This window comes from Rhamphochromis longiceps, linkage group LG3, assembly GCF_057381845.1.
Source record: "Rhamphochromis longiceps isolate RC_006_pf linkage group LG3, R_longiceps_female_GT1.1, whole genome shotgun sequence".
Lineage (NCBI taxonomy): Eukaryota > Metazoa > Chordata > Actinopteri > Cichliformes > Cichlidae > Rhamphochromis > Rhamphochromis longiceps.
The window spans coordinates 63,261,680-63,273,887 of record NC_140559.1 but is presented as its reverse complement, the minus strand read 5'-3'; the positions used below and the strand labels follow the sequence as shown (position 1 = coordinate 63,273,887).

Genomic DNA, 12,208 nt, shown 5'->3' with positions numbered 1-12,208 from the left:
TCAATAATTCGCCTAATGGAGTCTCAGGGTTAGTTGGTGTGTGTGTGTGTCTAAGTAGGCAGTCGAGAGGGCTCAGAGTCAACTGTAAAGCGTCTTTAAGGAGAGCATTATCTCCGCCGATTTCCTCTAGTCCCTCAGTGAGGGGGAAACCGGATATGGGGTATCCTACTATTACCTGTTCTGGATTAGCCTTTGAACAGACATAACAGTTACTGTTTCCTAAATCACGAGCGGCTGTTCTGGCATTTTCATACCAGGCGTTAGCTCCTGCTCTAGAGGGTGCATAAAATGGTTTATTAGTGGCGTCTATGTTGCTATTTACTGATTTTAGGGAACGTGAGGAGTGCATTAAGTAGGTGTCTTGCAAAATAGAGCATGAGGTATAGTCAGCAAAATATGACCTGCAGAAATATGAACATGGTTGCAGTGTACAATACAAAATAGCAAAGAGAAATCCTAAGGTTAATGCGATAGATATGATAGATAACCTAAATATATAAGAAAAACAGTTCTTCAGTTGTCTCCTGGCCTGGTCCCAGGTTCGAGAGACATTGAATAAGCGTCGTGTGATGACAATGGGCATTTCATTTTCTCCATTATCAGGATGGAATGAGTCTGGCTTTATCAGGTTAGACATCATGTGGTACTTTTGGCTTTCTGTTCCTGCTGGATGTTTGAGTACCTTGTTGTTGTTCTTTCAGGCGTTGTGTGTTAATCAGTGATTGTGTGTGTATGTACATTGGATCCTGGCGCTGGCTCGCCGGAGATGTCATCTACCCGTGTGTGTTTATTTGCTCTAGTTCCGGGCGCTGGCTCGCCGGAGATGTCGTCTGCTTGATCCGACGCCTGAGATGGTCCGATTGGGCTGGTCTTAACCCTGCTGGCATGAATCCACTGAGGTTGTCCGTCCGTAAGGATGCTGGTTCTTCGTCACTGCCAGTACAGTCTGGGGCTGGAACACGCGCGGCCTCCCAGAGAGTCCTTGGTTTTAGTGGCTTCTCCAACATGCATCTCCTTGTCTCCACTGGTGGAACTGTGGAGGGGAAAGGCTGAGAGAGACAAACTTTCTGATAGTTATTATTCAGTTTTTCTACCAGGTTGTGAACATCAGTGGACAATGCAATATACATCACCTTCTACTAGCGGTGCCCCTCTGGAAGCTGACCATGGTGTTGGAAATAGTCTTATTTCAAATGGAAATAATTTGGTTACTGTAGATTGAGTCATTCTAATCTCACACAGGACTTGAGTAAGTAATTTGACCCAGGTCATTAAAGTTTTAGCACACTTTTGAATTACTTCTAATGTGAATGAAGATCCTCTATCACTGTTAATCTGGTGAGGTATTCCGAATCTGGGTATTATTTCATTGCTCAACTTTTGACAGACTACTTCTGCAGTTTCTTTTGATGTTGGATAAGCTTCTACTCATTTACTAAATTGATCCACTATTACCAGTAAGTACTTGATGCTTCCTTGCGCTGGCATATGTGTAAAATCAATTTGTAATGTATGAAATGGAAAATCTGGTTGTGGTAAATGCTGATGTTTTGCTTTTGAGCTACCTACATTAGTTCGTGCACATGTTAAACAGGTTGCTAATATGCTTTTTACTGCATGTGATGTTTTCTCAATTACAAATCTTGATTTTATTGCCCCTATTACCCCTCTTTGTCCGACATGACTCACACAGTGAAAATGTCGGGCAAGGACTGGCATCAGGGAATATGGGAGGGCAATCAAACCCTTAAGATTTTGTATAAGCCATCTCTGTCATCTAAGGTACAGTCATTATTCTCCCAATAGGTGTAATCACATGCAGAGGCTTGCTCTTGTATGAATTTTAAATCAACATTTGTTCCTAAATAGTCTGGGAGTGTAACAAGTGGCAGCTGTAGGGGCACAGATAATACTTCCTGCGGAGGTGGGAGCTGTGATGCAGCTGCAGCTTTGGCTGTCACGTCTGCTAAGGCATTACCTGTTGCTTCGTCTGTGTCAGCTGTACTGTGTCCTTTCGTTTTTTACAACTGCAACGGCCGATGGTAGCTGTATAGCCTGAAAAAGTCTTTGCACAAAATCAGAATTTAGCAATTTATTTTCCATCAGCAGATCTAAATCCTCTTTGTCTCCACAATGTGCCAAAGTCATGCACAACGCCAAATGCATAGCGGCTGTCTGCGTAAATTGTCACATGCTTATCCAAATGTAGCTCACAGGCGCGTATTAAAGCCATGAGCTCTGCTTTTTGTGCTGAGTGAAATGGTAATGAGTGAGCCTCTAGTATGATGTCAGGCAATGTCACCACTGAATAGCCACAAAGAAATGAGTTGTCACTCGGCCTTGAACAGGACCCGTCCACATAAACCGTGGCTGAGTCTGGGATAGGTGTCTGCTCTAAATCTGGACGTGGTGCTGTGGATTCCTGTATACGTGTCATGCAGTCATGATCGTCAAGCCTGTCTGAGCCATCCTGTCGGTCAGAAGAACACAGCATAGGATCAATAAATGTGCTGGCGAATTGGGTGTGCTGCTCGCTTTTATAGTGAGATTTGCATATGTTGTGTAGTTATGTCTGCTAGAATGGTCGTGACCTGGTGATTGGTGTGTAGAATAGTGTCATGTGAGAGTGTGAGCTTCTCGCAGTCCCTTATCATGATAGAGCAAGCTGCTACTGCCCTCAGGCAGGCCGGCATTCCTGAACAATTCAGGCAGCACCTTTGAGTGGCGGAGGTCAGCACTCCCTGTAATGCATTGAAAGAGGCAGTCATTTCTGTGGACCACAGTATTTGAGGAGGCTTCTCTTTTTTACAACAGTCACGCAGAATGTGGTCATGAAAAGAACAGTCTGGTATCCACTGTCTGCAATAGTTCACCATGCCCAGGAAGGACAACATTTCCTTCTGTGTAGTGGGACGAGGGACAGAGGTCACAGCTTTGACCCTGTCTGCAGTCATGGAACGTTTTCCGTGAGACAGTGTGAATCCCAAATATTGAACAGAAGTCTGACAGTACTGCATTTTCTTTGCTGATGCTTTGTGGCCAGTCTTTTGGAGGTGCTGGAGAAGCATGTGTGTAGCAGTTTGACATAGTTTTTCACTTTCAGCACAGAGGAGGAGGTCATCCACATACTGGATCAGGGTGCAGCCCTGGAGGAGTGAAGCACCATTGAGAAAGCAGCAGAGCTGTCTATCATGCCTTGGGGCAAACGAGTCCAAGTGTACTGCTTATTTCTATGTGTGAATGCAAATAACGGCTGTGTGTCTTCATGAGAAAAAGGAGCGGAGCATAAATCCACCACGGTAAAGTGTGTATGCAAAGCATGTCAATATGCTGTGAACATCTGAAACGAGAGGTGGCAGAGGCATAATGACTGCATTAATTTGCCTTAAGTCTTGTATGAAACGCCATACGCCAGGTTTGTTAGGCTTTGGCACAGGATTGACAGGAGTATTATATGGAGATACTGTAGGCTTTATTACTCCTGTAGTCAATAAATCTCCTATGATGACATCTAGAGCTGCGGCTTTTTCGGCAGAAATGGGATGTTGCTTGACATATACTGCTTGTTGTGTTTTAATAGGTGTACGTGATAAAGTGTACAGTCAATAAATCCTATATCATTCTCACTTTTAGACCACAATGTCATATTCTGGTATTCAGCTGGCAATGTAACTGCAGAAATAGTACAGTGGATAGGTTAGGTTAGATCTATGTGACGACATGGTGTAGTTATGTCATAACCTATGTCTGAGTTATGTGACAAAATCACTGTTTGACCTTCACTTGTGTGAGCAGTTATCATGTTGTTGAAAAGTGTGAGAGAAACAAAAGTGTGGCTCCCAGTCATGGGATTACCTGTTAGTGGCGTCTGTACACGTTTTTTTGGCACAGTGTGTGACATAGAGTACCGGACAAAAAGGATGTTGAGTTCATTCTCTGCTGAGGGTCCAGCTGACACAGAGGATGTTCCTTCTCCATCATGTCGGTACATAGGGCAGAGAAAACATAAGCTGTTATCAGTGTCAGCAAACATTTCACCCTTTATGTTAAATTAAATACACAAATTCATTTTTGCTTTGGGTGTCTGCGGCTGCTGGAAAACTGAGCTAAATTTGCACCTCTAGCTTGTCCAACAGTGCATAAAGCGTTTTATGAATACTAGGATAGATTCATCAGGCTTCTGTTTACACATAGTTACTGCATTTAAGTCAATTTTGTCTCTGGACATTGTTAGCAGGAATTTCTTTAGATTCTTAAAGAAATCGGTGATTTTGTCATTATTTACCCACAAAAACTCTGCAGTTGTGGATGCTTTATCATGCTTTGGGTCTGTTTGTTTACTACCGCGAGTGTTGGCGTGAGGACCTTTGTCATTCCGGCTTTGTTTTTCCTTTTTTTCTTTTAGATAAGTCTTTATTAAAGTTCGGGTAACAGGTATTTCTTTAGCTACCTCTAAACCTCTAGCTACGATATCGTGGCGTTTCATGTGGGTGTCTATTGTGGACACTGCCTGATGCAAAAGTTTTTCTTCATAGTCGTCTAAATTGTTTTTCATAAGTTCCTCACATTCTTCTTTCAAAAGTTTTTCTCTCTTTTTTTTATGTTCTGCTAATTCTTCCTCGCGGCGTATATATTGTTTTTCCTGATCCTGTTTAAAGAGATGGCTGAGACCCGTTGCATGTGATTCAGGTTTTTTGTCGCTTTCTTTTGAGCTGGTTGGATCAGAATGCTGACATTGTTTACGTGCAGCTGCTACAGCGACTATTAATTCGGTCTCATCTTCGTAAGGCGGCGGGGCTGTGGGCTGAATGGCTGAGCATGCAAGACTAGCTTTTCCTGCGGTAGGTTTATGTTCTTTGCTAGAGCCTGCACTAGTTTTATTTGATGTTAAAGTATCTACGCCTGGTTCCGGTCCTTTTGTCCATAGCGGTAACATTTGATGCATCACGTCGCGGCATTCTATCATATTTTCTACAGGACTTTTTAAGCAGACTACTTTTCTTATCACAAATGATATTCAACATTTCTACTGACCTGGTTTCTGGCGATAATCGTTCGGGATAAGGCTCCGAAAAGAGATTAGAATGCATTGTACTCACAGTCCGTAAGTTGTAAACAAAGTCAGTCACATAAGCACTTCCGCATGTTCTGGATACGTGATCATGGACGTCTTCACCGATTCGCGGACGTAGGTTACACGTAACCGGAAATGGGAGTTATACTGAGCCGTTATTTGAGACTTTAAATTTAATTAATTTTTTTTGGTTTTACAGGTAATTTTGATTTTTTATCGGACCTGTCTGTGGTCTTTGAATAATTCTGACCCATGTTCAGTGATTTCCAGAGGGGTTTACACGCTTGAAGGATTTATGTTAGTACTTCGCTGCGGCACAGCTGAGGTTACTTTAAATTTATTGCTAGCAATTTTTTGTTTGTGTGAGCAACTCTCACTTAGCGAGCAACTTCTCGCTTAACGAGCAACTTCTCGTAAAACAACAGGCAACTTCCTGTGTCTTTCTGCTTTTAATTTACTGCTTTTAACCCTTGTATGGTAATCGGGTCTGTGAGACCCGTTTTCAGTTTTCTTTCGTTTTTTTTTTTTTTTTTTTAACAAAATTAAATTTAATTATTTACTAGCTTTCTGTGAGTGAGCAACTTCTCACTTTTTAACGTACGTTTCAAGATAACAGGCAACTTCCTGTGTCACTCTTTGGTGAGCAACTTCTCACTTAACGAGAAGTATTTAAGACAACAGGCAACTTTCTGTGTCACTTTTTCTGAGTGAGCAACTTCTCACTTTTTAACGTACGTTTAATTAAACAATTAATTATTATTATTATTATTATTTTTTAACAAAATTAAAATATTCAAGACAACAGGCAACTTCCTGTGTCCACCAACACCACACAAGGGTTAATCTACTTTATTCGGGGACTGAGGAAGTCGTCAGTGTATCTCTCTGGATCACTAAGTGAAACTTCGTCAGCATATCCCGTTTTTTTTATGGATCGATCACTGAGAGAGGTATAATACGGTCTTTATATAAATATGAAAGACGCATATTTACCTTCTGTCAGTCATCCCACTTCTGACACCAAAATTGAAGGAAATTGCCGTCCCGGGTTTCCTCCGTGGCGTGAGCGATAAGCAGAGTTCTGTCCTTTCCTTCTAAGATTCCTAATTATTTAAAGTAACACTCAGGTATGCCATTCAGCGTGTTAGTACGAGCTCGGGAGCAGCTTGGGAGAACAAGAAAACAGAGACTGCTTTAGGTTGCCTTCCCAATCGACTCAAAGGTTTATTTGATACACAGCAGTTTATATAGAGGAAAAAAAGGTTCGTGTGTCAGCTTTCCCAGTTCAAACCGGTACAGACTAAATAAGGAAACGTCTTCCTGCCTTCTGAGCAAAGTATCCCTTGTGTAGTTTATCAGTTCAGCTGTAATTTATGATCATCCCAGCAAAATACACTCCTAGACATAAAATACAGAGTTCTTTCATTAGTGAATTCTGAAACAAACCACCTGGCCTTTAACGAGCCTTTTTCTAAGAGATAAGGAAGGGAGGATGGGAGTAAGGAAGTGGTCTCATCTCTGTGGTGTTTTCGACCTTCTGGTACCAGCTTGTGAGTCTTACACCTTAATTCTTGGGTCAGAGAGAAAGAGAAAAACAACTAGTAGATGGGCCTTATTGAGTAACAGTTTTCCTGTATAAAACAATATCCTGTAAATGTTAACCGTGGTATCAAAATATCATAACAGTAGTTATTACTGCAGTATGGTCACAGCAGATACTGATAAACATGTATTATGAGGATGGATGATCAAGTTTCTCACTCTCTCCTTTAAATCTCAGTTTTTTCTTCTTCACAGTTTATCTGTTAATTTATTAATGAATAACACTGAAAGAGTTTCTGTTATATTTCCCCTTGAACATCAGCTTATTAGGGCGGCATTAGGAAATAGCCCCCCTCCAAAGAATGAATAAATGAATGATGATAATAATAAAATGATTCAAAAGCAGAGCTCAGAGTGGTAGAATGGTCAAACATGGATCCACGGGTGGTTCAACTGCATTTGGTGACGTGACCAAAGCAAATCTTTCAAATAATCCCACCATCAACGGGATGTTGTCTCCTTTACTACGGTTACTTTACTTGGTCACCGTGTGAATTTCTTTGAAATGAACCAAATTCTTTTATTTGTTGGTTGTTGCATATTTAACCTCTACAGTCAGGAAAGGAGGAGATGAGGCCTCAACAATGTTGGGTTGTAGCTGTGCTTCAGGTTAGAGTGAGTGTCCATGGAATAAATGTAAGTCAGTGAACTGGAAACATGACTGTGTTCAAACTTTGTTTCCTTTTTATAATGAGTCTAATCAAAGGTGGACAGAAGTATCTCCACTGTGACTTTTCTGTGTCACCATCAGAGCTTCTGCACAGTGTTTCTGGGGCAGATAACATTGCAGCATTATGGAGACATTATGGAGACAAAAAGAAAAGCGTCTGGACTTCTTTAAGTTAAACTTAAAGAAATCCAGACGCTTTTCTTGGACTGTTCAGTGTTGAGTCTCATTCACACACTCCCTCAGACTCTTCACACACACTGATTTCCTGACATAAACACACTCCTGTGTGCTTCACACACACACTGAGGACCATCTACAGACTGTGAGCTCCGTCTTCTTTGTCTTTGGAGCCGAACTCTGACAAAGTTAGGAACAAAACTTTCTCCAGCGTGTGAACTTTCCTCCTAGACTCAGTCTGAGCAGTCAGACCACATATTTCTAAAGCAGCACATGAAGGTGTGGCTCACACACACACAGGTGAAGGAAACAGCTGCAGTATTAAAAACTGCTTCACTGTCTACAAATACATGAACTGAATGTTTCTTTCAGGCTGTAAAAACCTTATTTATCCTCCATTACAGTCCTGCATTCAGAGCATTACTTCTGTTATATTAGTACATGTATTTTATTCTGATGAAGACATGAAACTCTGAGCTGGATTGAATCCATTGAATCAGAGTCCAGGACTCAGACTAAACACACTGAATGTGTCCTGAGCTCGGCCGCTGTTCCACAGTAACTGCTGTCAGAGTCACTGTTACTGAGTTAGCTTAGCTAGCAGGGCAGCTAGCAGTTAGAGTATGAACTCTGTAAGCAGTCAGCTCGGTCCTGGACATGGTTACTGACATAAAGCTGCTCTCTGCAGCCATGTTTGACCTGCTGCTTTGTAGGACTACAGTAATGGAGGATTTGGAGGCTGAACTGGGCTCTGTGACACTTTTTGTAGTGAACTGATGAAAGCTGCGTCTCAGATGGATGTTAGTCCAACACATCAGACACGACCTCTGCAGCTCTCAGTTGATGTGCACATGAATGATTTGTGTTTCCTCTGCAGGTGAAGGTAGAAAGTGTGTGTGAGCTGATGTGAATTGAGCAGCATGGATCAGTGTGAGGACAGAGAGGAGGGAGTCCCTCCCTCTAAAAGCACTCTGTGTGGGGAACATGAGAGCCAGACCAAAGCTCAGAGGTGAGATGACCATCTCTAACTGTCCATGACTCTTCTCCATGTCACAGCTCAGCACTCACATCACTGCTCCATCATTATTCACACTCATACCTCTGTGTGTGTTGTTTTAAAGCCCAGAGCTGTGGGGCGTACCAGGCTCAGCTGGACATAACCCTGAAACTAATCCAGAGCCTGGACCTGAACCCAGCTGTGTTTCCTTAAAGAGCAACATGTCGAAAGGTGTTGGTGTAAACTTTAACAAAAGACTGTTATGTGACAAAGAGTAAGTACATTATTTTTATGAGTTTCACATTGTTCATCATGTCTTTAATTTAATATTTCCAGTTTTTCCTTCCTGTCTCATGAAGCTGTGACATTTATTGTTTTTCTTTTAGGATCAATAAGAGGCCAGAATCTCCTGGACCTGAACCCAGCTGTGTTTCCTTAAAGAGCAACGAGTCGAAGGGTGTTGGTGAAGACTTTAAAGGCTGTTCTTCTGCTGCTGAGAGGTAATGTGTGTCTAGATGTTGTTCCTGACTCTGTATTTTTGAATAAATCGTCATGTTTAATATCAGCTCAGCTCTTTTTCACACACATTTCTATGTTGGTATGTGAAGCGGTGTGTGTTGGAGTGTTTCCACAAACACAGCAGTCAGAGTGGAAAGAGTGGATGTTGTAGGAGGTGTTTGTGTAGTGAAGAGGCTGAGTGTCTGTAGGACTCCAGCTGCTCCAGCAGGTGTCTCCTTTGTGCTTTGCTTCAAACACAGTGTAGGGAGGAGCTTCCACTCAGGTGTTTCAGGTGTTGCTGGATGGAGGAGGACAAATAGTTTTTCCCTTCAGTGACACTTCAGCAGCTCAATGTTCTGGGAGATGTTTGTCTTTATGAAGGTTTATGGATTCTTGTTCTTACTTTGGTTAAACTGAGCAATACATTTTCCATCTAACATTTAAAGTAAATTTCCAGGTGAATAAAAGATCTGCAGCTGCAGCCTCTGTGATGTTTCACAGTCTGAAAGTAACAAATTCAACCAGAGTTCAAACAAAGGCTTAATATACGTGTGTGTTTGATATAATGCCAACAAGTACAAACAGGTGTTCTTACAGGTCTTAATCACAGAGGTCTGATAAGTCTGGTGACTTTCACACTCAGCAATTTTGCTGCCTTTTATTTTATATTGGCCTTTTTAAAGCCCTTCAAAGTCTCCCACATTCATACAGAGCTTTTAACACCAAACTCCTTTACAGTCCTTCTCCTCTCACACACGATCACACGACTGATTTGTCTGCAGCAGCTGTGTTACTGCTAGTATTTTATTATGTGTGTAATCTCCTCATATTGTTCCTGTGGTTTAGTTTGACTTCCTTCTGCAAACTCAGCTGCTCTGTTGCTGATACACGGCTCCATGAATATGATTGATCAGATGCTGCCAACACCATGTGTTTCATGTGAGCGCTCAGCTGAAACCCTGGGTTGACTTATCGAGTTAATAACAAGCTTCACGTGACTGTGAATGCTAAAGTGAATCCAGATAAAGGAAAGAGACCCTGCTAATGTTGGACTCACTTCTTAGTGTAGATCCCAGGAGGAAGTTCAACATAGCCATTCTTTGTGCTAGCTCGACCAAACCTGAGACCACAGTGCAGGATAATGATCATCATCTGTCTCTGTCAAGGACATTTAAAATCCACAAATAACAAACATAATTATATTTGATCATTAAAAATGATGATTAAACAAAGTGTCAAACATACTTAAGTAGAAGGACTGATGTTTGTGTTAAAATACCCTCTTAAAGCTGAAATAATGATTCAACTTCTTTACTCAAGTAAAGGTAAAAGAGTCCAGGCTCTGAAATGTACTCACAGTATTAAAGTAAAAACGCCATCTTTTGAAGGAAATTTCTGCCAGTTTTTGTGCAAAGTTACCTGAATTTCTACCTCCAACATTAATATGAGAAAATTATCTGAACTTTTATTCTAATGAATTTAATCAGCTTGAACATTTTGTAGCACAAAAGTAGAAAAAACCCAAAGGGAATCAAAAATAGCTCCGTTTGCTGTTGCCTGCATTGTAGATGGGCGGCTTTGCCTCAACACCTAAACAGGAAAATGAGTTTAGTCAAGTATTAAAGTGGGATTGAAGAGGTGAGGAAACCAGAGATCAGGTGTTGTGGTGCAGCATTAAGATAAGATGGGGCCTGATTATTTAAGACCTTGTATGTGAGGAGCAGCCAATGAAGGGAAGCCAAAACAGGAGAAATCTGCTCTCTTTCTAGTCCCTGTCAGGACTCTTGCTGCAGCATTTTGGATCAGCTGAAGGCTTTTCAGGGAGTTTTTAGGACATCCTGATAATAATGAATTACAGTCGTCCAGCCTGGAAGTAATAAATGCATGAACTAGTTTTTCAGCGTCACTCTTTTTAGCATTTTTTAACAACAAGCTTCTATCTATTAGGGCTCTTGTCTCGCCGACTGCTGCCTCAGATCCGAGTCTTTCTCCTGTGTGCTCAGCTGTCTTAGAGCAGTTTGATCCCGTCTCCCTTAATGACTTGACTGCGGTAGTTTGTAACCTAAGATCATCACACTGCCCCTCTGATTGTCGCCCCCCAACTACTCTTTCAAGGATTGTCAGGTTGGAGATCGGCCTATAATTAGCTAAGACAGCTGGGTCTAGGGATGCTTTTTAAGTAAAGGTTTAACTACAGCCAGCTAGGGATGGGTACCGTTTAGATTTGAAAACCTGCTAAATCAGAATCAGTTGCTGATGATGGCTTTTTTCTTTTCCATCAATCACGTATAATCTTAACTCAAAGTGAACATAGACTTGATTGCTCAGATCAGCCAATTCAAAATGCTAATTCAATCAACTCTGAGTTCATGGCTAGACTCAGTTTGTTGGCCCTGCACCTTAAAACTATTTCCTGTTTGTCTCTCGTGTTTTTTGGATATTGTTTTCACATCTTATGTCACGGCTAGCGGGGCGAGCCATGTTGAATTTAATAAAGGACCCAAGATGCCAACACTGCTGTGAAGTGAGTGAGCTTTATTGAAATGGTGAAGTGCAGTGGAGATGGCCTGTGCAGAAGCTAAGATAACCTCTACTGAAAAAACTACAAAACTAACCTGAAACCTTAAACGGAGACACGGGGAGACAACACAGACGAACCAGCAACAAGCAGGAGAAAACAAAGGGCTCATATACACAAAAGAGCCATCAGGGAATGAGAAAAGGGAGACACAGCAGGATTCATTGGACATAACCAGACAAGGGGAAGCAAAAGTAGACACACTAACATAGGACATGGCACTGTCAAAATAAAACAGGAAGTGAACACAGAGACACAATACTAACACAGTACAGAGGGAACACAGAAACCAAAACCTCAGAACTAGAAAATCTTAATCAGAATGAAATTGTAACAAAAGACAATAACAATCAAAACAAAACCACTGAGTCCACAGACTCGGGACATACATCGGCTCAAACTGTGGTCATAAATATTTTGTACTTGTAAATCAGACTGTGGAGTTGTGAACTGAGTTTTGTAACATTGTGAAACAAAATATCTGGAAAGTTTATGTTTTTGCGTTCATTGATTTGTGTGTGTAAAAATGTAAAAATGTAATAAATGTAAGAAACATTAGAACTACTTTTGCTGACACAAAGTTTGGCGAGCACTGCAAGTTGTCCCTTTAAA

General features: G+C 41.4%; 2 protein-coding genes across 2 annotated transcripts in view; both read left to right on the top strand.

The window, feature by feature from the left end:
• The window catches only part of LOC146675685 (protein NLRC3-like), a 388,198-nt gene that overhangs the window by 277,256 nt on the left and 98,734 nt on the right, over positions 1-12,208 (top strand). The gene's annotated exons all lie outside the window — the stretch shown is intronic.
• LOC146675689 (uncharacterized) lies at positions 8,285-9,024 on the top strand. The gene is made up of 3 exons (XM_085400816.1): positions 8,285-8,532; positions 8,645-8,794; positions 8,907-9,024. Exons 1-3 carry the CDS (start codon positions 8,444-8,446, stop codon positions 9,022-9,024), a joined length of 357 nt encoding a protein of 118 aa, XP_085256942.1. The 5' UTR covers positions 8,285-8,443.